Below are 27,698 nucleotides of genomic sequence, written 5' to 3' on the forward strand. Positions count from 1 at the left end.
ATAATCCAGAAATGTGTACCACTAAAGTTACTGATCTTTACATCATTGTAGAAATGGGTAATGTCCAAGTCACTAACAAGTTTTGAATTGCAATGTTCCTTATTTATTCCCAGATAGGTATCATTGACTCAGCCTTTGACATGGTTCCAATGCTAAGAGGATCTGCATCTTCAGCAACATAGTCTTGACAGGGGTGTGCATGTGCCTACAGACATACACACTTAGAAGTTCCTCTTTCACAGAAAGAATGATTTAGCTTGCGCTAATTTTAAATAAGTATAGCACAACTTGTTCTCAAACATTAGTTTCAGGCCACTTCTCTTGACTAAGGTAACAAAGGCCAGGCTAATGCATAATTCTTATTTACCCCACTTCATACTAACATTGCAGCACAAGCCCACAGTTTGATAGTAATGAGATGTCTTTTCTAGAGTCAGTAAAGTGCCCAGCAGTCCAAATTACATAAGTATGCAATGACAGGTACAGTGTCCCCATATTCTGTCCCTAAACAGGGTTAACAAACAATCTGAAAAGCTTCAAATACACGCCAGATTTAGAAAAACAAAACAAAACCCCCGCCCTACTCATATCAAAAATACTCAAGAACACTTTTACATTTTCTCAAAGAACAAATATAAAAACTGTAGCTGTGACAGAGCAAAAAAGCAAAATTTTTAACTAAGCAACTTTCTGGACATCCCTATAATGCAAAATAACAGGTTAGCAGAATGGGGAGGTGTCGATAACCACATAGCCCCCATACTCATACCAGCTTAAATTATATGCCTTTCGAGATATACCCAATACTGTTTTTCTACACTCCTCATTTACTCCTATCCTCACCTTAAAATCCACAGCTTATCTTTATGAAAATCTGAAAAGATGAATGGAACTGAAGAGAAAAAAAAAAGTCAACCAAGAAAGATACAGCCAAACCTTGTTAACAATCTGTCCCATTTGGAAACCCATCCCGGTTTCATTAAGTGCTTTTATTTTTAGAAAACCTGTGTAATACCAGAGCCACCAAGAATAAGTTAAGCATGGTAAAGAAAATTTTGACATGACAAAGGACTCTTTTAGGAGAGGAAGCTTCACTCCCTTTATGTAAAATAGAATCTTTAGATAGAATATTTTATCTTGTAATTAAAATACCTCATTATGTTGGATTCTTAGTTATTTTAAAGTATTTAAGTGACTTAAAAGTTCAAATCCAATTGATATTCAAAGCACTTGGTGATGATGAAAATTTCAGTTTCTAATGAAATCTACGGAATAAAAGGTAAGAAAAGGAAAAAAATACATGGAATGATGTTTGTAAGCTTTTGACAGTAAAAAAAAAAGAAAAAAGCAGTAAGAGCAAAATATCCTTTGAGTTGAATCCTGTGAAATCCACTTGAACACTGAGTAGATTGGTGACGGGACCAAGAATTTGCGGAAACAGTGACAGAAAGTATTGTTCTCACTGTATGAGAACAAGGATGCCTTTCAATTCACTTACATGCATTGCACACTGTGAGAGAGAGGTATGTTTTCTTTCCCACTCTCTTACTCCTCTTTCAAAGAGGTTCCATGTTGATTTTGCTTGCCCCCACTCTTTATTTAATGTTTTATAAACATAGGAATACACTAGAGTTTTATAAGGGAGGGAAAAAAAGTAATTTCATTTATACAGTGATCTTAAAATGATCCCCCTAAGCAGTTGACCAATTGTCTAGCGTTAACTGGTGTTACATCAGAACTGTGGGTTAAGACTACTCAACCTGATAAAGGAAAGAAAATATTCCTGGGGCGGGCAGGGGTGGTGGTGGTAAAATCCCCTAAATGTATTCTTTTGCAGGTAGTGAAACCAAGAGAGCTCCTTTCCTACATTCAGTCCAAGTAAAGTGAAGTAGAAGGGCCTGCCCAAGCTGTTTCTGGGAAGAGCAGCCCCGGTGCAGCCAGCGCAGCAGGTAGCCATACCAATGCCTTCCAAAGATCGCTCACGCTTCCGTGCACACTTCCCTCCCACTGGGAGCTGTGTAAGGGGGAAGAGCTTGCCCCCCTCGGAGCCTGGTGGAAATTCTGGACATTGCCCTGGAAGGATCTTTAACGCATGGCCCCAGGAACTTTCTTAAGGAGTGACAGAAAAGACTGTGTGCCCAGAAAGCCCAGAATTGATGTTTAAATGACTGATGTTTAAATGACTGTAGTCCTTAAGCCCTCTTGGCTGGTGGAATGATACATTCTTGCCATAGATATGTCCGAAGGAGGTTAAATGTGCTAACTGAACTTAAAAAGCAGAACTACCTTTGCCTTCAAGTATTTTCGGAGAGAGAAATACTAGCTGCTTTTACAGCTGAAACACTAGACTTGGAATGCAATTTCTTCACAGGCTCTGATCTGAATCTGAGGAATGACCAGCATGATGTTTATGAATAACCCAAAACTTAAAAAAAAGGAGAGAAAAAAAAAAAAGAAAAGAAAAGGTTTTATTCTGCTCTGCAGCATTTAACCGTTCTCATACCTGGAATCTCACTACTGAGCTGCATTTCCTTCCAGCTACTGAAAACCTGCAATATAGAATTCTGGAAAGACTTGCAGTAGACAATTAAAAAATTAAATACATAATTTTTTTAGTATTACAATTCCCTGAATATAATCTGTACACACGTTTTACTGGCCTACACAGCATACGCACACATATGCATCATCTCTGTGTTGAAAAAGGAAAGAAAAATGCCAGCTCCCCAACTTTTACAGAAACATTCAAGATTTTTCTTGATGGAAATTTAACATGACATAGTGCAGCCTGAAAACAACAAAAGCCATACAAGCAGCTGAAGACAACTTTCATTTTAACAAGCTCATGAAATAGTTTAAAGCATTACATGTAAAAAATGTAATAAGCAGAGTTAGTTTGAGCATGAATTGTACAAGCACAGTCTTGTATATGTGATAAAAGGCATATTTACATTTAAAGAGGAATTTTATGTCTTCAGAGTCTGTCAGGCTAGTAATGTCTACATATTTTCTGTATTTTAGCTGAGAAAGAGCACGCTGGTCTTAGGTTCTGGCTCCTTTCAAAAACGGCCTAATTGCTCATCTGAACGTTAGACCACGTTTCTTATTAATAGGTCAGACATTCTATTTGGCAGTTTCCATACACTTTTTGGCTTCATTTTAGAAAATATACTATTAAGACTAATATGAAAAAAAAAAAAATCTATGTTTACAGTAAGGTCTGTATTGATGAAAATGCCAAGTCATAGTTTACCTCAGCATTTATTTGCCCTGAAGCACTTGGGTACCATGACCATCAATGACAGGCCAATCTGAAGTGCCTTAGAACAGGTATATAAAAGACAGGCAATAAAGAAACAAACAAACAAAAAACCAAACCTCACACAAAAAACATAGACAGTAGCTTTGCATTTTCTTTGTTTTAAACCAACGGAGTTAAAGTGATTTCTTTAGTAAGACTTACGGTACCAGTATATAAATTAGCATCTTCATTAAGAAAGTTCTTCACATTTAAACTGAAGTTGAGTAGCTGAATATGAAATTCCATCTCTAGGTGAGAAGTACTTTTCAGGCCAGGTCATCCATGTTAAGGTCAGGAAGAGGCTCTCTCCAATAGCAAAAGGAGCTGAATTCTGGGCACGGAAATGCAGAACTCTGTTCTTTATTAAGCAATGGGAACACATGTTCCACAAGCTCACTTAGTCTGTAATACCTATATTTAAAAAGAAGAAAGACCATTATTTACAGTCTAGTCACTGTTCAACTGTAGCCAAAAAGGAGCTTTAGAAGTCTAGACCAGAAAGCTATAGTTAAATAAGGCATCACTACTGCAGAAGCAATTTTCAATTTTATTTCGCCAGTTTACTTTTCTTTTTGAAAAGTTTCAGTTAAGTGTCCAAAGCTGCAAGTCTCTGGCAAATAAGATTTTTACATTTCATGTGTCGTATGCAATAGGAGATTATTTTGTAATCTCATTCCGAAATATTTTCTTTAGCTGAAATAACAAAAATAATCTTACGAAGATTTGTTTCCCTTAGTCCGTTCTTGGATCAGTTCACCCTTTGGATTCACAGTAAATATTCTGCAGTCTGGAACTCCCACTTGCATGTAAGCATATACATCCTGCAAAAAGCATGAACAAAAGCATATGCTTCAACATTCCTTATTGAATGTGATATAACAAAAAATTTCTTAAAGGAATGAGAAAAGCTGATCCAAAAAGAGTATAGTAAAACTGCCCCTGAAGAAAGAGCCCCCTAAACAAAAGCCAAAAACCAAGCCAAACAAAAAAAAACTAACCCAAAAACATACACACACCATAACACAACATTCACCCCATCCCCACCCCTTAATTCCTGTTCCCAAGCCTGGGACCACAAACACGCACAAAATCTATACCACACAATACCATTCCTTGTGACAATATTCCTCTTAGAATACCCCCTCCCTCTCTCTAGCTCAATTACAATAGCATTGATCTGCAGAGAAAATACAGGAACTGTACGATAGGATAAAGGTTTCAAGACTCAGGAGCACTGAATTAATACCCTTAGGTTATAAAGCTGTCAAAAATGCTGAAAAAGAATATGCAAAAGTGGAACAGATTTAATAAAATCCTGATAATATTAACACATCTTTATAACCTTTCTTATATTCTAGCAGTTCTAGTAGCTCTTATTTAAGGTACCTTGTATGTGGTTTTTCCTGACCAAACCCATAACAGCACCAGTGTCCCATTTCCTTATTCAAATGCAAACAGACACAAAAAGAAAAGCCTATTTCCTTTGCTTCCCAAGTATTTCATGCATTTTAACCCTTCAATTAGAAAGGGGCAGACTTACATTGGGCCTGTTTCCAAAAGCAGCATAGAAAGGCTGTTTACTGGGAGCAAACAAATTCTTGATATCATTCAAACATTCGATTTTGAACTTTTCAGGCTTCTTTTCTATTACTTCCCTAAAACAAAATTTCAACAGTCAAATTCTAAATCATGATTTGATAGAGGGTATCCTCCTTCACGCATTTATCTGATATTTATATTCTCATTGCTTCCTGTTGCTAGCTTTGGTAGGTATATAGACATTGGTCAGTAGTTTTCCAAGAACGATACAAGAGACAATAAAAGTCTTTGTTTACCAGCATCCATAGTTAAAAAAATAGGTGAACAACCTATGCCTAGGCTAAGTAAATGGGATGAAATTACCAGTTGTGAACGCAGTTTGTGAACCGCTTTTATTGTAGATGACCATCTGAATCAGAAGACCAAATCAAGTACACATAAGTTCATTACAACTCCTGCCTCTGACAGAAGAGTGCTAAGGCCTGTTAGTGACCTTAATGGAAGTTGCTGTCATTGCTAGCCATGAATAAGTTGTTTTTACTAAAAACCAAGCAAAAACAAGAAAACTTTTCCGCTGTTAGCTCTTACCATCAAGAACAGGCAGACAATGGCTGGTTCAAAAGATCAAGTGCATTGAACCACAGCTAAACTCCACATTGCTTTTTAAGTAGTCATACATGGAGCACTCCCAGTATCGCAAGACCATTTAGTATAATAGTCTATGTTCCCCAGCCTTTTTTCTTTTCCCTTTGTCTTGCATAGTAGCACTGCACTACAATCCTTGCAGCTGTACTTGAAAAAGACAAAATTGTACCGGTATAAACAGAACCTAATAGTAATCAATCATGGACTAGAGGAATGAAGAAAAGGGAAAATGAGCTCCTCTGTGAATGATACAGCTTATAAATGATCACTAGAGGGACATCAAAGTCTCAGTAGCAGATCTAGCACAGAGTGGAACGTTTGGTTACAGCTGTAATCGTTAGCATGCCAAATCTTTTTAATCTGCTTCTTCTTCTGAGATGGAGAGGGAATGGATGTATGAAATCCTACATGCTTACCTATGAAAAGCAGAAAACAAACTGCTGGGGGACAACATGAGAGGGCCCCTGGGGAGAATTGTTCCTTTGTCATTCACCCAGTGTAGGTATCCTCTGGTCATATCTGCCATCCCAATGGCACGGGCAGAACAGTACAGAAACTTGTAGCCATTTCTAGAAAAAAATTATCAACTTAGTTCATATTCCTGCTGAAGACTTTCTTTGCCAACATATGTATACGCTTACAGCAATGTCCAGAGGCATCAGTTTAGATATTGACTCATTGCAGTGCGCTGCACAAACACATAGGAAAAGACTGTTCCACTGGTAAAAAAAAAAAATCTACAAGGCATATAATAGTTTAAATACATGACTCAATCAAAACTGAGAAACAGGAAGTGCAAAAAGAACAGGGATAGCAATACTGACATGACACAGCTGGATGGACTAGATCATGTTTAAATAAGTGCCACATTGGTTTAATCCAGCTTCTTTCAGCCCAGCTGTAGGATAAAAATTATTTCAATTATCTGCACTACATAATATTGGATGCCAGATCTCCTGTCTTGGTTGTTGGATTTTTTTCAGCTTGTTGGCAGAATTCGCAGCGCAGAGTGAAGGACTGATAACAAGAGGTATTCATCAAGGCCCTAATTTTTTCCTGCAGACTTTGTAAGTTCATCTGTTATACAGATTTGTACACAGTTACTGCACGCACAAAAGGCTAGACTGTTTGTGTGCATTTTCAAAGACTTGATTCAATTTGGCAAATAATTCCAAAACTACTCTTCTGATACGCACTGAATACAAAAAAAAGTTCAGGTTATCTCCCACGGACTGCAAGGGGCCACAGATGAAATTTAGCCACAGAACGAAGGCCACAAGAACAAAGGTCAACAATAGATTCTAAGACCCCAAATATTTTTGGGGAAAGAAAGACTACTAAACTTAAGAACAAAGACAAAAGTTGATTACTTTCAGTGGATTATGAAGTGTTTAACCGTTGATCATCCTATGATCCTCCTCAGTAGCAAGTATTATTTCTGACATCACTATATTTTTGAAAAAAAGTTTGCTAAACAAAAGGACCAAATCTGAAAGGGAAGGAAATATGTAGGTTTATTCTGCCCTAAGTTACTGGACATAAATATTATAAGGCTATATACCTCTTAGATGAACAGTACATTTACAAGGGTGTGGTTCTCAACACTTTTGAACTAAGCAAACCCCTCACCACTGCTGCAAGAGGGAAAGCACATGGGCTGCCTCTGCAGGTTCTTGCAGATCACAAGGTGAGCACATTCAAGCTGAGTAACCCAGAGAGGGGAAGGGGAAATTGCTGTTTTGTTGAATTACTTTTCTACTGTTTTACTGAACTGCATATCGGCATATGTCAGAAGCGCGAAGTGATGGAAAACTTGAGCCAGGCCACCAACCTTCCCTTTGTGGCAGTGTCAAGTTGTTAATTAGGCTTGTTTCAGAACATGAAATCTATCCTAAGGAGCATTCACTTGAGTTTGGTAGCAAACACATTAAACCACAAAATATTTATGCATTGGAAGGACACAATTTAGGTTTGAATTTACACTATACCATGTTTGTAATAGGCTTTGCGATCAACCTGAGTTGGAAACAGACATAGGCATGACTGTTTTGAGAAATTATTGCTATTACGGTTCTCTTTTGTAGTCACAACAATATTATACACAGCTTTTAAGAACTAAAATGCAGAATCAAACATTTGAGAAGGGAAATAGTAAAACTGGTGGCTTCTATTCCTGTAAAAGTATAGATCTGGGGAAAGAACTTAGTTTTGTTTGTGAATGACAGAAGTAGCTCACTTACCAACATTTAGACCAACAAATTGTATAAACTGCATAATTATTAACAACAACCCAATTACCCGCCTATTAATTCCCAAAATCCAGAAAACCCTAATTGCTTCATAGATTACATACTCACTCATTTATGGAATGATAAAGTTTTGCAATGCCCTGATGAGTCCAGTCCTTGCCAAGCTGAGGGAGGATCTGTCCTAAAGCATCAGACCTAAAAGCAAAATCAGAGATAGCTGATACTAAGTATATGAGTGTTGTAACGACAACCACTAATGCATATACAATTTCTGTAAATACTCATTATAAATATCTCTGCAGAAGGTCCTAACCATTTCAAGAGAATTAGTAACTACTCCAGACCGAGCAATTAGCAGGGCCATACAGCACAAGTCAGTTTCCAAGTTAACCTATGGCTGCTAAACCTGGAGAAGTCTAACTGAAAGGGCAATAGTCACATGGTAAACATTATCACCTTTGCATTATTCTTTTAAAAGACATTTTCTAGTTTGCTGTAAATGCAAGTACAAATTAAAACCAAAGCAGCAAGTTTTTTTATGACTGTTAATGAACATTCTTTAATAGTCTTCTTAAATCAAGTTTATCTTATTTTGAAAAGCAGGATAGGATCAATAAAGCAAGATTAAAAAAAAAAATCAAGGGAAAAAAAACAATGATACTTACTTTGTTATTGTTCCATCAATGTCTGATATGATGATTTTATCATTCCAGTTCCAGAGATATATTGTTCCTGCACAACGGCAAGTCCCTTGATACTGGGTTGTAATACTAAATACAACATCATTAGGGCCATCTCTGAGCTTCAGCTTTGCCTTTAGAATAAATCAAAATAATTGAAAATATAAGTTGCCCTCACTATAAAATTTTTAGAATAGTGAGCTACAGAAAATGGCTCATATACTCTTCTTTGACTTTTTGATGAGTTAATCAAAATAGACACCCATGGTTTAACACTGGCACAGTTTTGCTGGCAACGTCCGTTTTGTAGTCTGGGTACATATATTTGTCCATAGCTCCTATATCTGCTTAGTGGATGCTTTCCTCAAAATTCTTCCCCGATGAAGATCATACCTTTAGACAGTAGCACAACTAACTTGTAAGTTAGACTGCAATGAATAAACTGCATACCAATTTACATGTACCTTATTAGACTGTTCAGATCCCAGGATATCCAAACTGCAGAAGCCAACAATGTCACTTTTTTGGCAACATCTTAATACAGAAGTTTGATTATAGAACTTTGTAAGAAATTATTATTTTTTAATCCAAACACAGATTCTTAAAAACACAACAGAAAAAAATAACCAAAATTCCCTGCAGCTGCCCACACTAGCACAGGAAAATACTTTAAATTTCTTTTTAAATTTTAAATTTCCCCATTCCTTTTTTCTACTGCTAGAAAGGTAACCTGAAGATAATTTTTTACTTTATGAAGTGTACTTATATGTTGCTTCTAAAAAGTGGAAAAAGTCCAACTCTTTGAATCAGAGTGGAATTATGAATCATTCTACATACAAGAAAGGCATACCACTTACTATTTGGTCCGAAGACAGTCTAAGTGACTTCTTATAAGCTGTAATGTTCCCATGGGTTGGATGCTCTACTGAGGCAGAATCTATTTTCAGGGATTCCTTCAATTCCTGTGATGCTTCATCACTAGAAGAATCATCTTCTGGAGGTCTAACATGACATCAACCAGAATAAACGTAAGCTACAGAAAATCCTCCTTAATGGTGTAAGATTCTTACGGAAGAGTAATTTCTGCTTATGTTGAGGATTTGCTATTAGCCTGATAGCACAGATTAACAAAGTCCATGGTCTAGTGAATGCCCAGATAAAGCTAGCATATGCCAATAAGCAAGTAAGACTTACAATGCATGCTAGTATTGGTGGAGCTCTAAACACTACTATTACTAGCTGGCTCCACGCATGATGGGTTTAGTAAAGACATAGTGTAAGTGGTCACTAATACTTTGTTGATTAATTAGGTAAACTGCAGATGAAAAGGGATACTGAATGAGTAACAGTGTTTTGTTTTTTTAAAAAGTTGACACAGTTACTACATAATTTAAACTGTGGGTGACAAGTTAGTGGAATAGCTCACCTTTTAAGGTTATTCACAGACTTATTTTTCTGCTAATTAGAGATTTCAAGATTAAAAGCAGTACTTAATTTCTCTGAAGTATTCAATCACAATATACTTAGTTTTTTCAATCTTTAAGACACCAACAACACTTACAAGTATCTTTGTAAAATCATAGGAGAATATGAATATGCATGATAAATCACCTAGACTAGGACAGTTTTGTGCTAAATACCACTAATTTTCAACCACAATCTTGGGCAACTTGTGCACTGGAATTAATACTTTTTTATTGTTTCAGTTATTTAATGTTACAAAAAATTGCATATGGTTTAAATTATTCATACAATATTAGGCTTTTACAAAAAAAAAAACCACAAACAATATCTCAGAAACAATACTACCATATTGTTAAAGGTTACCATATATGTCTTTGTTGTTCTGTCAGTTATGTTACAATTTAAGAAGTAAACACAATTGGATTTAGGAAATAATTGTAGTGTATTTGTAGCTCCTACAATGTTTGCTGCCACATTATTTTGCTGAATTGTTTGCTAAACACATCTGGATCCTCTTCAGTAGCTTAGAGGAAAATGTTTCTTCCCACAGTAAATTTCTACTCAATTCTTGGGGAGGGAGAAGAGAGAGAGGGGAGGGAGAAGAGAGAGAGGGGAGGGAGAAGAGAGAGAGGGGAGGGAGAAGAGAGAGAGGGGAGGGAGAAGAGAGAGAGGGGAGGGAGAAGAGAGAGAGGGGAGGGAGAAGAGAGAGAGGGGAGGGAGAAGAGAGAGAGGGGAGGGAGAAGAGAGAGAGGGGAGGGAGAAGAGAGAGAGGGGAGGGAGAAGAGAGAGAGGGGAGGGAGAAGAGAGAGAGGGGAGGGAGAAGAGAGAGAGGGGAGGGAGAAGAGAGAGAGGGGAGGGAGAAGAGAAAAAAAGACACTATTCAGTCCACGAAATAGTCTTCAAACAGGAACACACCTACTATTAACTTGCTCTTTTATAGTTGCTGGCAGGTCATTTGCTCTTTGTGTCTCAGTTTTCCCCTCTTTTGCTTCTGGTATCTAAAGCAACATGATAATAAAAAACATATATTGACATTTTAAGCATTTTAAACTGATCCAAGTGAATTCATAGTTCACACTTAAGCAAACAGCTATTAATATAGTACACAAACTGTATTAAGTCTCAGAATCGCTCATTTTGTAAATTATTTAACAAAAGGATGCTTATGAAGAAATGACCATTAAAGCTTTTTATTATTTCAGGAAACAAAACTCTGCATGTCAGAAGTTGAGAACTGCTAGTTTAACATGACAAATTTTGCATTAAATGAGCTGTCAACCTCTAAGCTTATAAAATTCACTTTTTTTGGGGGGAAGTAAATTTAAGGCACATACTCAAGGTTTAAAAAGCTTAATTTAGTCTACAATGGGGTGTCTCAGCATAACATCTATTATGCAGCACAGCACCTATTTATTTATTTGTGTATACATTCCTAAAACATATTGCAGTGGCTGAAGAGTAACTCTGACAACTGCTTATGGCTTAGAAGAAAGAATTTTAAGAATATTGAGCAACAGCTGAATACAATAAATTTTGCTGAAGCAACTAGTAACAACAAATAAAGATGTAACAACAACACTGAGTAACCCTCAGCTGGCAATCAGTGACACAGAGCTACATGAGCAGCGTTCTGTAGCGCTTCTGACAAATTAAATTTTTCCCATCTTTTAACAGCTAAGGAAAGGAAAAAAAAATAAAAATCAAAACAGCTCTCAGTTACCTGTTTAGTCATGCTTTCTCTCTTGCGCCAGAACCACCACCTTCCAGACTTCTTTGGCATCTTTTCTTTGACCCAAGACTCAACAGTAGCCTGAAAAATTAGGCATGATTTTCATTTTTATAGAAAAACAATAGAGATAATCATGTGTTACTACATACAAAATCTTCAAAAAAAGTATACGTGTATCTATTTACCTTAGGCAAACTCTTCTGAAACACCTGCAAACTCAGAATCATTGGAGCAGCCAACGCCCAGTTATAATACCTGTTTTAAAACATGTTTTTGATAAGGTATTACAAAACCTGACTAGAAGTCAATAAATACCAGTGTGCAAACTGCTCTTTTGTTGATGAAAATATGTATTTGCTGCCAACAACTAACATTAAAGTTTTCTGCAAGCAGAGTTATTTTAATATATACAATGCAAGCAGAGTTATTTTAATATATACAATTTAACATCCGTGGTAATTGCTGAAAAAATCTCACTTCAGTTAAAGCTAAATTTAATGCAAATCTTCAGTTCAAAATCATTCTCTTTGAAACTGAGAAACAGATCCATCAAAAAACACAAATTGCAATGGAAGCTGAGAAATGCACTCACTTTAAAGGGTAGATTTTTAAATGAGATCGTCTATGACCTAATTACATGATATAGAGAATTTACCTGTTATAAATCCTTATTACCAAATTAGGATTGTCTATGAGTCCAGGGTTTTCAGCAAATTCATGATAAGTAATAATATGTTCCATGAATTTTTCTGCAACAGAAGCAGATTTTAATTAAAAATAATAATATAAAATCCCAAGATGTCTGATCAGTTTGTATCTAGGAAAATGCTTTCTGTCATTTCAGAGTCTTTGCTGATCTTGCAACATCACTCAAGATATACTAATGTGGCCTACCTGTCAACAGTCTTGTGACTGCCTCCTCAGTAACAGGGAAAGCCTCATACCACTTCAACAGTCACAGTAATGAGAATTAAGAAATTAGAGTGAGGATAAGGAGGAGGTAGAAACTAATTCAGTTCACAGGCTGGAAAAAGAGAGCCATACTTGTCTAAGCAAGTTTTCTTTAAAAATTATGGCAGGTAAGGGGCCTACATACTACACTAAAAGGGGAGGGGGAAGGATGCTGTCATCTTTTCAGGTTTGTTTAATCACTGACTACTAATTGCATTTTCATGACTAGTGACTATACAAGTTTGCAGAAATTCATGATTTAGTGTAAGACCCCTGCAAGCAAGACATAATTTTTTCAAATTTTCAAATTAAATCCAGTATTGCTACCACATTACCAAGAGAGCTGTTCTGAGCCTTTAGTAGTAAGTATTTAAATTTTGCTTGATGCATTAGAGACTGGATGACCATTAAAAAATTAACACTAAAAACATTGCAGTACATGTTCATGAAGATTATGTGCTCCTAGAATGTCCCTCAAAAATGCATAAACTTCAATATTAAAATTAACCAGAGCATTAAGAGAAAAGAATCAGCTTCTAAAAATCTAAAGGTTAACAAATGTTTAAGATAGGAAAAGTAGAGCAGGAGAAAACATAGTCCAACACAATAGTGAATGATTTTTAATCACTTAAAAAACCCAAACAACTAAAAAAGAAAAAAATTGTCAGGCAATTGGAAAGAATATGAATTGTGAAGATTTATATAGGACTAAGCAAGTAACTGCAGCCAGAAACAAGAGTGGTTGGTCAGATATGCAATATGTAGTGCAAAAAAGGAGACAGAAAGCTTCTCAAGACATCAAGTGCTCTTGATTAATTTGAGGTTAAATTTTGCTATCTTTGCTTCGCAAATGCTTGACAATTTTAGAAAATGAAGGAGGAAATCAGAGCATTCAAGCTGCTTTATTTGATTAACTGCCTGAGCTTTATTACTGTTTAAGTTTTAGTCTTTCACATACCTTTAGAAATCTCTCCATTTTCACTGAGACCTCCACAAAGCGAAAGTGTAACATCAGGCAAGTCCATAGCAGAATCAGACATGCACTCTGTACCACTATCGGCAGCAGCACTTCCTACTGACTGAGGAGACTGAGAACCGGAAAGGGTATCTGACTCTGTCCACTGCCTGAAGCCTGGATCAGAATCACTACAAGAAAGAAGTCCACGTTTTCCGTAAGTATTTCACTTGCAAAAAAATGTATAGATTTTAGGTTACAGAACACACTACATGATTACTCAAAAAAAATCACCTTTCTGTTGCATTTCTTTAAATTACTACATCATTTTACAACATAAATTTAAAACCAAACAAACAAAAAACAAACACAAACACACTCCCCCAACCCTTCATAATACTGGCAGATTGACAGTTTCCAGTTCTCCTAATATTCACCTAAATTGGGAAACAATTACATTTCTCTTGCCTGCAACAAAATTGGATTTAAATGAGGAAAAGATCCTCTACATTCTATTTTTGCAGAACAATACTATGCTCCTCAATCTTTACCAGAAAGCTATAGAATAAGAATAAAAGGAAAAAGGACATTGGTTGATGTGTTTAGAACACCATGTGTTTGGAAAAAGTACAATAGAAAAGAAAGGTGGTCTTTTAAACAAAAAAATATTGCATTGTCATCTAAGGTTAGAGTTATTAGTTTGATCTCAAGTAATATAATCAGTAAGTACTGAAAAGTTTACAATTTTAGTTTTAACATAAACCAATACACGCTTCTTCCTTATTAAGTTGTATTTTTACAAAGGTCTTCCTAGACAGTTATTGTTTTGGAGAGCATTTTAGGAGTATAAAATGTTTTGATTTCATAAAACACTCCCCACAAATGAGTGCATCTTGAGACTGAGCTGCCTTGCGTGACAATCTTGTGGGATTTTTTTTGTTGGTCTTTTTTTGATATTAAAAAAAAAGTTGGAAGGGATGTACAGGGCATGCGAAAATAAACTGATAATGTGCTTATCTAGAACTAGCAATATGGCAAAATAGAGTACTGGTGCAAAAGGAATGTGCAGGTTAAACTTACACCCCCTCTGTATTTGCAGAACATACAGATTCCACAAAGACAAAAACTCTCAGTAATGACCTCCCACGTGATCTTTCGTTGTGTTTCTTGTCAAATCAGAAACAGATTTTCAGTGAGATCAGTATTGATTACTCCACAAAAGCCTAGAAACCTAAAGTCCAATTCTTTTTATCAGAACTGATGCATAAACACCTAAATCATACATGTAATAACTCACACAGTGCAACTGCAACATAACCCTAAATCCATAGAACCTTAATTCAAAATTACCTTTTGGGAAAGTAGAGTGCTGCAACTTCAGGTTCCAAAGCCTTTAGGTCCTCCAAGTAAATATCGTCAGGCCCCTGATGATGACTTCGCTTGTGAACCCCTGTTAATTTGAACAATTAACATTACTAAGATGAAGCTATCCAGACACGTTAAATATAAATGTAATTGTGGAAGATTCAGACTTACTTGTAGCATTTACAAATCCAAGAGTTTAATTATAGTTTTAGTCAGGTAAGACTTTAAATAGCAAAAATTGAAAAGGCACATTTATACTTTTTTCACTATGGCTTCAAATTTGGTAGAACACATTGAAGGAAAGAATCAACAGCTTTATTATATACCTTTCTTTTTTGAAGGAGAGTCAATTTTTGCTGTTGGCTTTGTTTCTGGTAAAGGGTCCACCAACAGTCTGGAATGATGATCAGCATCTAATGGCAACGGATCTTGTGGTTCTACAATCGCAGAAGCAAGAGAATCTTTAACATCCATCTGCTTAAGCAGAGGATGAGTTCTTGGCTCAGGTTTCAGTATTGTACAGACAGAATCTTTCACATCATCATCATCTTCAACTTCATCAGAGCTGAGGATGACCCTAAAATGAGTCTTCTCTGATGGAGTAATGGTCGCTGTTCTGGGATGTTCCAGTTTCTCTTTCTTGCTTATCTGAAAAACAAAACACTAGTCAATCCTTTCACTTCACATGTTTGTTTTATTCTGGTCTAAACATTAAACTTGTACTCATGGTACAAGTCCTGGTCACAAGTAAACCAGCTAAGAATTTAAACATGTATTTTAGCAACATAAAATGTGTCCCACCTTATTAGCAAAGTTCCCTGCAACAGAAGCTTCATACTTGTTTATTTACAAGTTCAGTAAAGAAACTGGCATGGAAGAAGTACTGACTTGACCAAACCATGGCAAGAAAAAAAAGCATAAATGTGGACCTACCAGGGCTTCTGTCACCAGCTGTCCTGTTAGAAACCAAATTTACTGTATCAAGGCTACAATATCTCTGGAATGAACTAGAATTTAGCCTAAAATAAAGTAAATTAGTTTCTAAAGTGGCTTTCTTCAGTTTCTAACTAAAAATTCAAAAATTTCAGATTTTTACTGCTAGGTTTTCTGGAATTACTTTGCTGACCTGCTTTTGAACTCAACAAACTCGACTATCAGCCAGCCACAAGGGGGTGTTACTTTCCTATTTCAGCTGCATTATTCTGAGAACAGCAGCAGATTTCCAATCCTCCCTTAGGACACAGTGTTAGATATGCCAAAACTCAGTTCACAAAGTTAGAGACAATAAATAACTTTACCTTGGTTGATTCTGGGAATCCTCCCCATGTCCATTCCATGTGAGATTCAGATCTGAGCAAGCTCTCAGCAGGTTTAACTTCTAGTTCTGAATCACTTTTAGGGCAGACTGGCTCAGAGAAAGGGCTAGCAAATCAACAAGAACAAAAAAAAAAAGGAAAGCTACAGTGTTTAAAATGCATTTGTTGTGCAGCTACTGTTGGTAGAGTTTTCTACAGCTTAACAGAGCTTCAATTATTCGGCAACATGGCAAGAAGCCCAGCAGGGTTTTCAGACAGTGAGAAATTAGGTTAAAACCAAAATCACATTAAAAGGACTTACACAGCGATCACCCTAAACAGATTGCTCCACTATATCTGCAGTGTTGGTATAGCTCTCCCCTCAGCCCATGTTCCATTTTTCAAGCAAAACAGAACAAACCAAGAAAGTTTATCTAAAAGTAAGACAGAAATTAGCTTTAAGTTCCTTTCCTCTGTTAAAATATAGCATTTAAGCTTGCTATGCCAAGACTTGAGTAATAAAAGTTCTGCAAACCTAACTCACAAATGCACGAAACACCACCAATTCCCAATGCGGGGAAAACAACATTAACAAGATAACTTAGGAGAGGGAAGGGAGATTACTTGAAAACTTCTTTCAGATGTGTTTGGACTACCTGACCTTTTAAAGTTCCATCCTATTTTTCCTGCAGTGGTTATTATCCATACATCAGAAACAGATGCCTGAAATTTACTTTAGCCAAGACTACTTTTAAGCCAGAAGAACTCACTCTACAAAAAAGTGTGATTTCATTTTGCTCTTTATGATCTTAGGGAGGAATGAAACACAAGAGGCTGTTTTGAAGCAGCATTTAGTGTTGGGACAGGTCCAAGTCTATCCTTTCTTGAACAGGGCAATTATATTGCATATTATAGAAATGCTGCTTTTTTTACACTTTGATATTCATAGCGTATTTTGGTGGAGTTTTTTTAAAATATACATATATAAACCTCAATATTTGAATTTGAATTGTGGGGACCAGAACTGGACACAGCACTCTAGGTACAACCTGACCAGTGCTGAGTAGAGTGGGATGATTACGTCTCCAATTCTGCTAGTAATGCCCCTGCAGATGCAGCCCAGAATCCGATTTGCCTTTGTTGCTGACTCATGTTGAGCTTGGTGTCCCACCAGGACCCCCAGATCCCTTTGAGCAAGGCTACTCCCCAGCCACACAGACCCAAGCCTGTACTGGGCTCTTTGGTTATGCCATCCCAGGTGCAGGACTTCACACTTGTTGCACCAGGAGAGGTTTCATCTTGATATAAGACAGAAATTTTTTGTAGTAAGAATAATCATTCACTGGAACAACCTTCCCAGGGACATGGTCCCCATCACAGGAGGTTTTCAATTTGTGACTGGACAGGGTGCTAGATAATCTCATCTAGTCTCCATTATCCATGAAAGTTTGGAACAGATGATCTTTCAAGGTCCCTTCCAACCTGGGCTGTTCTATGATTTAATACTGAAAATTTTACAGTACACCCTGCAGGTATTTAATTTATGGATTATTTTTTTTTCCCTTACAAAATTCCTGCAAGAATTAGTTATCTAATGCAGTACCACATCTGAAACTTCCTGGAGGTTTGTGGAGCCAGGGTTTTGCAATACCATACAGGACAAAACTGATGACAATTCAGACTGTAAAAATAGACAGTACACAGATCAGATCACAATCCAGACAGTAAGAACCCCTCATATTACTCTGAGGGACACCATAAAATCCAAGATAGCAGGACATTTAAACAGGTTTACAGTGATGATTCATCACCTCACTGTCAACTTCCAGCCTTCATCACCCAGGGAGATAAAAACGAAACCATTTAGAGATCCGCCCCCCCCCCCCTCAGTGCACCTTTAACAATTTCCTACAGAAATTACATTTTTGTACTGTTAGAAGAGCTTATTTAAAGCAACACATTGATGAAAATACATGTACATATTTGTTTTCAGGAAAAATATGAACTCATTTTCCCCACGTGCCAAATAATTTGTTCCACTTATTTCACAAGTCAACTGGAAGCCATGCAGACATATTAACCTGTTTCTAAGCCTAATTCTTACTATTCAGCAGTATGTGCAAAAGACTGACTATTTCAGGGCTTTGAGAATCTAAGTCTGTTCCACCTCCCCCAAAGCATAAGTTTTCCATTACCATTCTCAGGGAGAAGTCTTTAGTCAAAAGGCCCATGCTTGTAATAGTGATCTAGTCATGCTAACATTGCTTGTTAAAGCAGGAAGAACATTGATGATATCAGGTATCATGTAGTTAATGGTTATGCTTTTTCATTTTATTATAGCAAATAGGACAAACAGAAGTGTCCTCATTGAAAAGACTTAGGCTATTACCTTCCCTTAGTTCCCTGCAAGGGTTCTGAAGAGCAGGACAACCAACCTCAACTAAAAGACAGTTAGCTTTTCCAGATCTCCAAAAAGGGAGATTATTAAAACCTCCCATTTCTCTTTCACTGTGCAATGCCTACACTATAGAATCTTTCTTTGGTGGCTTAGGAGAAATAATTTCATGCAAAATTTCTCTTCTTCTAGAGAGAGAATCCCCCACCTAACACACAAACACAGCCCCCCCCCCCAGAGGGAAAGGAAAATTGCCAATTTCTCTGTTACACTACAACCTGTACTAGATAGCTTCTTGTTTGAAAAGAAAAAAACAAACAAAAAACCCCCCAAACAAAACATAAACACACTAGGTATCTCACATGATGCACAGACAAGTTATCAGAGCAGACTATCCCTAAATATGTAATGAAGAAGAGAGGAGACAGCACTGAAAGGGATGAATCATGTCTCCCAGATAGAACCTCCTAGACTATAAAACTCTAGCTAACGTAAACTGAAAAGGAGTATCAGCCTACCTTGATGAAGGACTCTATGCTACAATTAGCTAGGCGATATAATCCATACAACACCATGTCAATCCTCAGGGTCAAACACTGTGACTGTTTTTCATTCATAAACCACAAACCTTTGGTGAACATTTGAAGACTACATCTCATTAAATACAATTGAAGATGTGGCTGTCAGCCCAAAACATAAAAAGGCACAATAATGGGATTTCCTGTCCAACTGCTTCTGTTCATTAACAAGCTATGTGCTGGGGGAATTAGCAGGCACCAAGTATGGTGTGGTACATTCAGGCTCTACTGAGGCCACAGCCCTGGAAACACCTGAAGCAGAGAGATTATATGCACTTCAAAAACTATCTTCTGAAGCTTAATCTCTTCTCTTCTGCACTACCATCTATTGACACAGAAGAACAGGCACCTGTACACTGAGCAGCTAACATGCAACAATGGATATCACACAAGGCTGACCCATAATCCTCACTGACACGGTGAATGTATCTGCTACGAGGTAGAGTCCTCAGTCAGACTTAAAAGCAGTAAACCTAGACACTCACCAAAGAGTTAAGATGAATAAAGATACTGCTCAGTGTGCTATATATATGCCCTTCCCTATGCCCAATGTTCATTCAGGAAAAGTACAAAATTTACCTCAAGTACTACCACATATGGACAGAATGCTTTCTTATGCCAATAGAGATTGATGTTAGAGTGGTGAAATCCAAAGGGTGAGCCTTGAAAAATCTAGAAACTGAATGCAAGAGGAATATAACAGCATGAACATCAGAAACGGAAGAGCTTGAATATATAAACAGAAGTGTTCTAGTCACCGTAACTGAAAACTGACTGGTGAAGTGTATTATGTCATTTGTAAGAATCCACAATAAACTGATACTGTTTCTGGTATCTCTGGGTTAGTATTCCAGTAACTAGCAAATTCTCTGTTCTGAAGCGGAATATGATTCAAGTTTAGGACCTAGCTTTACCTTGAGTAATGTGCATTATTTCACCTGGCAAATTCTAACTTACACACTCAACACTAGCTTTATGGCATATCAAGTGTTGCTTACACTAGGGCGAATCATAGGGAACATATTTGTTTTCCATACCCTTCTCAACCTAAGGAAATCTTATTAACTGTATTTGCTTTCTTTAATACTGAATTTTAATAAGAAAGTTGTTTGGGGTTTTTTTTCATTTGAGGGGAGGAAAAAAAAAAAGACAGATTTTGTTTAATAAATACAAGTAGAGGCGAAAGTTCCCAAAGTTCCAAGTAAGTATCAAATGCTGCATTCGATATCACAGTTAGGCATGTTTGATAGTTTTACAGATCAGAGGAAAAATGAATAAAAAAGTACATTAATTTTTTTAATAATTATTGCTCATGATACGTATGATGGCATTACAAAATGACTTACTTCTCCAGAGGGGACCAGTCTCCATCAGATAAAGGGTAATGATCCTTTGAGTGATAAATCAAAGATTCTTTTTGTTCTTCACCTTTCGGTGATGAATTTGATGATCCTCTGTGGAGATACATGAGACATTAAGTCAGCTATAAGAAATGTGCATTACTAATTCAGTTATAAAAGTTACTTATATGTTATTAAAAATCCAAGATAAAAAGAAAGTAGTGTATAGCTTAAAGAATTGTTTGAAACACACCTTTATATAACTTAAAATGTATAAACTGTCTATTATTAATACTTGAAAATATTGCAAGTTTACAAATCTACTACTCTTGACACATAGTAGGTTAATACTGAAGTCACAATAGTGTAAATGGTATCACTCTATACAGCCAGCTAATATTACCAAAACGCAACAGATGAACATAAAGATTTACACATAACCTTTACTATGTAAACCTTAGAATCACTGAAAAAGTTAAATAGAAAAGGTAGTTCTGACAATGCACTTTATGACTGCACATTTCACAAATTAAAACCAGTAAGAACACAGGGGCAGGTACTAGCGTCACAATTTACCCAAGAGTTTACAAAAAAGTACTGTACTTTTCTGAACCGTGGGGTTTGTTTTGCACTTGGAAGTTTACTCAGTATCTATAACCATAAACCCACCAACCAACAGTAAGACCCATTGAGCAGGCATGCCTTGTATTTTACACAGAAGTCCTTTTAAAATAATTCCGTCATAAGTACTTCAGATCTTTCTACAGCTTTCTGAATTTATTTGAATAAATAGCTATTCTCAGGATACAACTAACTTGTTTTGACGTTAGATCAAGGGCATCATGGCTACACAGTGTATAGAATACAAGGAAGATAAGCCTGGAATTGGAGTGTAAAATGCAATACAAATTATTTTAAGCCATTGTTATAAAAGAAAAAAAAAAAAGTAGTCTTTTTCTTCCATTAGCAGCACAGTTGCACTGGACAAATTCTGGAATGCTAATGCTAATTTTCTTATGGATGAAGTTTTTAACATTATCTATTAAAATACATAAATATTTAGAATTTGCACACGTACTCAATACAGCCCATTAGACCCTAAACAGTTACAGTGATCTACCTCATTTGCACAAGTCCTTCATTTGGAAGACAGTCTAGACCATGCTAAATACTGAACCCTAAAAATGTCTTAATAGCTCCACTTTTTATTCAGTAGTATTATTCTTATGAAACTTGATGATGACAGCTTGACTTGAGATGAGAGCCACAGAGACTGTACATCCTTTGTATTCATAAACCAAGCTAACTGTGATAGAAATATGTTTCATACTACCTTTGTCTGTATCCAGTGCTAAGTATCTCCAAAAGAAGAAAAAGGTATTATTGAACAATTAAAGTAAACACAAAAAAATTATTACAAAGAGGTCCTTAATCTTATGACTTCAGAGGGGGCAAGATGACGCACAAGTGGTACTGGACAGGTTTTATTCACTGGGATTTAGTGACCAAATGAGTTCATATGAAGCATCAAAAAAATCAAATTTCATCCATAAGTGGATAAATTTGAAGGTTAAAAATCCAAATGTAGTCAAAGTTTATTGAAAATAAGGGGGGGGGGGGCAGAATCAGTATGCATCAACTTAAAACTGCGAGTTGCACTATCAATTCTAAGCTATTTATTTTGCAACATTTATGAACAGTGCTACTGCTTCTTCTCATCCTTATCCATTTTATACATGGTCTAAATAAATATATAAGATTTTAGAGACAGATAATTACTTTATCTCTTTAACACCCTTATCACCGGAGAAATAATGCCCTCTATTTCTGAGTGTACACACTGTATCTCAGTCCTCCTGGTATTATTTTAGGTAAGTCAAGCACTACTAACATATTTAAATCATAGCTAGAAAAGACAAAGGACATATTTTTAAAAAAATTGCATAAACACTTGGAAATGGATTTTCCCAAGGAACAGGAAACAGCTTGCTTTCCACTTTATAAGAATAGAACTAGATAAGACATTACATACTGGTAGGTACCTGTGGCTGAATTTTTGACCTTCCTGTTGGAACATCAGCCTCCCTTTTCCTTTCTCAGTTTCAATTTGAAATCTGAAGCTATGTCTAACAATAAATAGTTTATTTTTCTTTTTTTTTTTTCCCCCCAGAGCCACACATCTATAACTCAAAAAAAACCCAACACCAAACCCCAAACCCAAACAAACTTGCTGATATCACCCTATATCCCCACAGGATGTGAAAAGAAAGCTTATGAACTTCTTTTCCACAGCTGTATCTTTAGCTGGGAAGAAAACAGCATATGCCTATTGCAAGGCATTTTATTTCCTGCCTTGATAGCTCAATGAATGACTGTATATGAACTCTACTAACAGATACATAGCCACGAACCTACTGTCTCTGGGCTTCCATTACTACAACGTATTTTTCCAGTCCTGCATTTACTTGCTATTCACAAGAAAACAGCATTCTTTTACAAAATCTTCTTCCTTTTACATGGTAACACTCTTCTCTGACTGAGAATGCATTTCTACTGCTGTTTCTGTTTAGATATAGATAGATAGATAAAAAAAAGTGGTTTACAAATAGAATGAAAAATCAAAAATGCATTTTAAAGGGTGCGAAAAATAAAACCAGAGTAACCTTTACGGGAACACCATGGTCTGCTCAGCAATGACTAAACATTTGACATTTCAGTCAAACGCACAATTTTTTTATTAATCTCTAGTCAAATTAAGATAATTGCTAGAATAGCAATTTGAATTCTAAACACTGGATGAAAACAGCCATTATTGGCATAACATTCCTAAATTCTTCAAACATTTGTAATAATTTATTAAATAAAGAATAAAAAATTCATAGGTTATATTTTCTTTCTTCCTGTACTTGATGATTCTTTTTATCTTTGATAGTTTCACTATGACAAGTTATTGTTGTTTTAATACTCTCACACTGAAGACTGAACAAAGATCTTGCTTTTCTTAAACTGGAAAAAAGGAAAAAATGAAAAAATCTCAGACCAAACAAAATGCCAATTCCCAGACTTAAACAGAGCAGTGAATAACTAAATGACAATTCCTTGACATAAATATGACAATGAAAAAATACAGCAAATGAACTAAGAAAGTCACAGACATTCTAGAAAACACTTTAAACTCCAAATTTTGTTTGTGGTGTTTTATTGGTCATAGGTGTGATACCAGTTATATTCACGTTTTTCTGTTGCGCTAACCTTATTGACTGGTACTTATTAAATTTGAGACTCCCTTGAAGACCCAGTGAAGGAGTTTTTTCCGTTATACTTTATTCTCTTACACCAAAACATTCTTCCAATTCCCAGACTAGATCTTGAATTTATTCAGACAGTACTACATTTAACAGTAATGCTGTCCAATAAAGCAGCTAGCTTTGTCTAAAAACTAAGTCCACTTCTTTTGTTAAGCAGCCTAAGAAACTTCCACAGAAGTTGAGTAGACCTTTACAGGATTTTACGCATTTATATGCTTGATAGCTTTCTTCTATTACTGTATTTTTTCCTATTACTCATATAAGCTCCTTCAGCTTATTAGTATGTGCTACCACTTTACTGCAAGCTCCACTTTACTAATAGTTTATCCACTTCAAAATACAGGACTGATTTCTTTTTCCCCCTTTATGATTACACAGATGTAAAAGAATTCTCTTTACTAATGTGAAGGAGCATTCATTTCTGTAGTTTTCAGTTACCAAAGTAAATTTCAAGTCACAGAGAAGTCAAATTCAGGGATTCCACACTGCAGTTTATATAGAGGTTATGAAACACACTAAAAGACCACTCTGCCTCATCAGAGAGATTACACTGAAACTTTTTCTCAGTCACACAGATCATGACAACACTTCTTTACCAGAATAGGCTTAATTGGATTTCATGTTCATAACAAAATGGCCAAACTTGAAGGACTCTGTGAAGATGTGGAAGATAATGGTTTGGAGTTTTGTTTGTTTGAGGAAAAGCCTACCCAGAGCCCATTGCAACTTATGCATTACTTGCATATAAGAAAGGTAAAAGCCTTTTAAATGTTCAGTGATAACAGTGAAAGCAGTCAGCAAGTATTTGTTAGTTTACCTTAGGGCTTGAACATTTTTTTCATCATCTGAGCTTATTTCCATTTCAAAAATCTCTTCCATCCCAGTAGAAGAGATCTGATCTTCCCTCCTGCTATCTTGTTTGTATTTCTTTCTTCTTCGTTTTTTCTTTTTCACAGAACCTGGGGTGAATACAGTCTCTGTTTCCACAGAGTGTGGAATTTCTGAGTTTGCACATGTTCTCTCATTTTCACCTGATTTCAAATGATTGTCAGTATCTTTAAAAAACTGGTCTTCAGTGGGTATTGGAGATGTTGCCAAATATGCAGGAACTTTTTCCTAAGCAAAAAAGGAAAATAAAGAACAGACTAATTTTTTTACTTGTTTTGTGCATACAGGATAGTTGTTGGCTACAGATTAATCCTTGCATCTATATTTAGACACGAAACCATAAAATAGCCCAATGGTACGAGGCTGATATCCAGAAAGGAACCAGGTTCACTAGAGGGATTACTAAAAGTTCAGAAAAATGGATGTCAGTATTCTTACAGTTTCAGACATATACAGTTCATTTCGCTAGCAAAACAAATACCCAGTCAGTGGAAAGTTTTTGAAACTAACTGCACTTGAGCACACCAGTTCTATCCAAGCTTAGTAAATGTGTTAATAAAAACAGGCTAATTAAATCCACTGCTGTCTATTTATTTTGAAACAGATTCATAGAAAGATGTAGGTTGGAAGGGGCCTCTGGAAATCATCTGGTCCAATCTTCTGCTGAAAGTAGGCCTTAGGTTATGTTATCCAGGGCCCTGTCAAGCCAAATGTTGAGTATTTCCAGTGAGGGAGAGTCTACCACTTCTCTAGGCAACCTATTCCTGTGTTATATTGTTCTCACAGTGAAGGACTTTTCTTATATCCAGATGGAATTTCCCCCTTGTGCCCTTTGCCCCTTGTCTTATCACAGACATCCTTGTGAAGAGAATGCCTCCGCCTGCTCTATAACTCCCTTGTAGGTATTGCAAGACTGTGGTTAAATCCCCCAAGCCTTCTCCTTTCTAGGCTGAACACAGCCAGTTCCAGCCATCTGTCTTCCTATGTCAACTTCTCCAAACCCCTGATCATCTTGGTGGCTCTCCACTGGACTACCTCCAAATTTCCATGTCTCTGCTGAACTGGGGAACACCAGGACTTGGTAGACCAGAACTGTGTTCCAGGTTTGGCCTAACAAGTACTAGGTTGAGTGGGACAATCCCACATCCCTCCATCTGCTGGCTGTACTCCTGCTGATGCAGCCTAGGACACGCTTGCCTTCACTGCTACCAGGGCACACTGACAGTCTTTACAGCAGAGCTGCATTTTGTGGATGTCAGACCCCAGCCTGTACTGCTGTGTGGGATTCTTCCAACCCAGATGCAAGACTTCACATGTATCTTGGTTAAACCCTGTGTGAATCTTGTTGGTCTAGTCTCCCAGCCTGCCAAGTTGGCTCTATGTGGTGGCTCTTTTTCTGGCCCGCCTACCTTTCCTCCCAGTTCAGTGTTACTCACAAAATTGGTGAAAGTGCATTCAGTCTTGTCATCCATGTCAGACACTATTTATGTAAAATATCTTTCAAAAAGAAAATCTCCACTATAATTTACTCACCTTAAAACCAACAAACAAACAACCCTCAATTAATTACAACTCACTGCCCTTTGAAGGAACAATCTAAATGAAGTAAAAGCTTTACCAATGGACTGCCTGGTGTTTATTTACATTGTAACAAGAAACTTAAAGATATTGACACCTAGACTGAAAGAAACACACTGTGAAGGGACAAAGTGGAACAAAAATAGCAGAGAATGGAATTTGCATAGCGAGGAGGAAGAGAAAAAGTTATGGAGCTCAATTTCATGGTAAGAATAGAACTAATTACAAGATGTCTGTTATCTTACAAGACTCTTATGCAGAAGATTAGTCAGGAACTACACTGTGATCAAAAACAGCCAGAGGACTGACACTACTTTTGATATGTTCAAAGTCTGAACCGCTATTATTTAATATTAAATTCAAATTTTCTATTGAGTTAAGAGGTACAGACCAAGTTTTGTTCCACTGGTTGTAAAGTAGAGAGAAGTGGAGAAAGGAGAACAAAAAAATACAGCCTTATACAGCACTAATGACACACAGATTTTGCATTGTGAAAAACCTCCACATAAAATGTTAGCACCTAAAATAAAGTGAATGTCCTATACAATTAGTAATAAATAATCCAGAATAACAAGACAAAATTTAAAGAAAAAAAAAGAGGAAAAGTTAAAAGAAAACTGGCTGAAACATGATGCCTGAAAGTTACATTATAGCAGTCCTGACTTACATGAATTGAGGCATGTGGTGTTACTTTTGAATGCTGAGATGTGAAGACAGCAAAGACTGACCACTTGGAAGAACCTTTCTGAATGCTTCAAGAACTCAATGACAGCTTTATCATTTATACCTTAAGCATAGCTTCAAGCGACCACAAAGACACATTGATCAATAGCAGAAATACTGAGAGAAAAAAAATGTCTAAAAGCACTAAAACGAACTCAGTCCTCTGCTTTGTAGCTAACTCAATCTATAGTTTCAGCACAAACTACCAGCTTTCCAGAACACATTATACAGATAAGGCACTCTTATGAATTAAAGTACACTAATCAAGTGCAATAGCTTCTTTAAAACATTGTACTGGGGACAAAGGTAGTGGTTATCACCCTTGCTTTCTGAAAGTCTTAAGACTGATGAGTTCCCATCAATTGCTGACACAGCCTACATCTATAAAAAACTGCTTTCGGTTTTGATTTTAATTGTGGTGTATGCTAAAACAGAACCCAGCCTTCCTTTCTCTTAAGTGTTATGAATCCCTACCCCAAGTTATCATTTAGGGTCCTAATGCTTATTTCCACTTTAAATTATATTTAACTCCTTTCAAAATGAGAGTTTCCTCCGATCCCTCGGAGTAACAGTAAACAAGTAGCGCCCTAAACTAAGAAGTAGATCAAGCTCATTTCCTTGAAAGACTCTGATTCCTAATAGGAACAAGAAATTAACATTTCATCTTTCACTTCAGTGAGACAAAATTTTCTTCTCTCTGCTCTAACTGACTATT

General features: G+C 36.5%; 1 protein-coding gene across 1 annotated transcript in view; it reads right to left on the reverse strand.

Moving 5' to 3' along the window:
- Positions 1 to 3,371: 3,371 nt before the first annotated feature.
- Positions 3,372 to 27,698, reverse strand: part of LPIN2 (lipin 2) — a 43,663-nt gene continuing 19,336 nt past the window's right edge. The window contains exons 4-20 of the mRNA XM_059815336.1: positions 24,612 to 24,910; positions 20,493 to 20,600; positions 16,177 to 16,300; positions 15,205 to 15,526; positions 14,864 to 14,963; positions 13,517 to 13,704; positions 12,263 to 12,356; positions 11,793 to 11,862; positions 11,599 to 11,688; positions 10,794 to 10,876; positions 9,272 to 9,416; positions 8,400 to 8,548; positions 7,843 to 7,929; positions 5,902 to 6,054; positions 4,842 to 4,956; positions 4,019 to 4,122; positions 3,372 to 3,712 (exon numbers count right to left, since the gene is read on the reverse strand). Coding sequence (XP_059671319.1) covers positions 3,568 to 3,712; positions 4,019 to 4,122; positions 4,842 to 4,956; positions 5,902 to 6,054; positions 7,843 to 7,929; positions 8,400 to 8,548; positions 9,272 to 9,416; positions 10,794 to 10,876; positions 11,599 to 11,688; positions 11,793 to 11,862; positions 12,263 to 12,356; positions 13,517 to 13,704; positions 14,864 to 14,963; positions 15,205 to 15,526; positions 16,177 to 16,300; positions 20,493 to 20,600; positions 24,612 to 24,910 — 2,376 coding nt within the window. The 3' untranslated portion in view covers positions 3,372 to 3,567. The remainder of the gene's footprint in view (positions 3,713 to 4,018; positions 4,123 to 4,841; positions 4,957 to 5,901; positions 6,055 to 7,842; positions 7,930 to 8,399; positions 8,549 to 9,271; positions 9,417 to 10,793; positions 10,877 to 11,598; positions 11,689 to 11,792; positions 11,863 to 12,262; positions 12,357 to 13,516; positions 13,705 to 14,863; positions 14,964 to 15,204; positions 15,527 to 16,176; positions 16,301 to 20,492; positions 20,601 to 24,611; positions 24,911 to 27,698) is intronic.

This window comes from Gavia stellata, chromosome 3 (assembly GCF_030936135.1).
Source record: "Gavia stellata isolate bGavSte3 chromosome 3, bGavSte3.hap2, whole genome shotgun sequence".
Taxonomy (NCBI): Eukaryota; Metazoa; Chordata; class Aves; order Gaviiformes; family Gaviidae; genus Gavia; species Gavia stellata.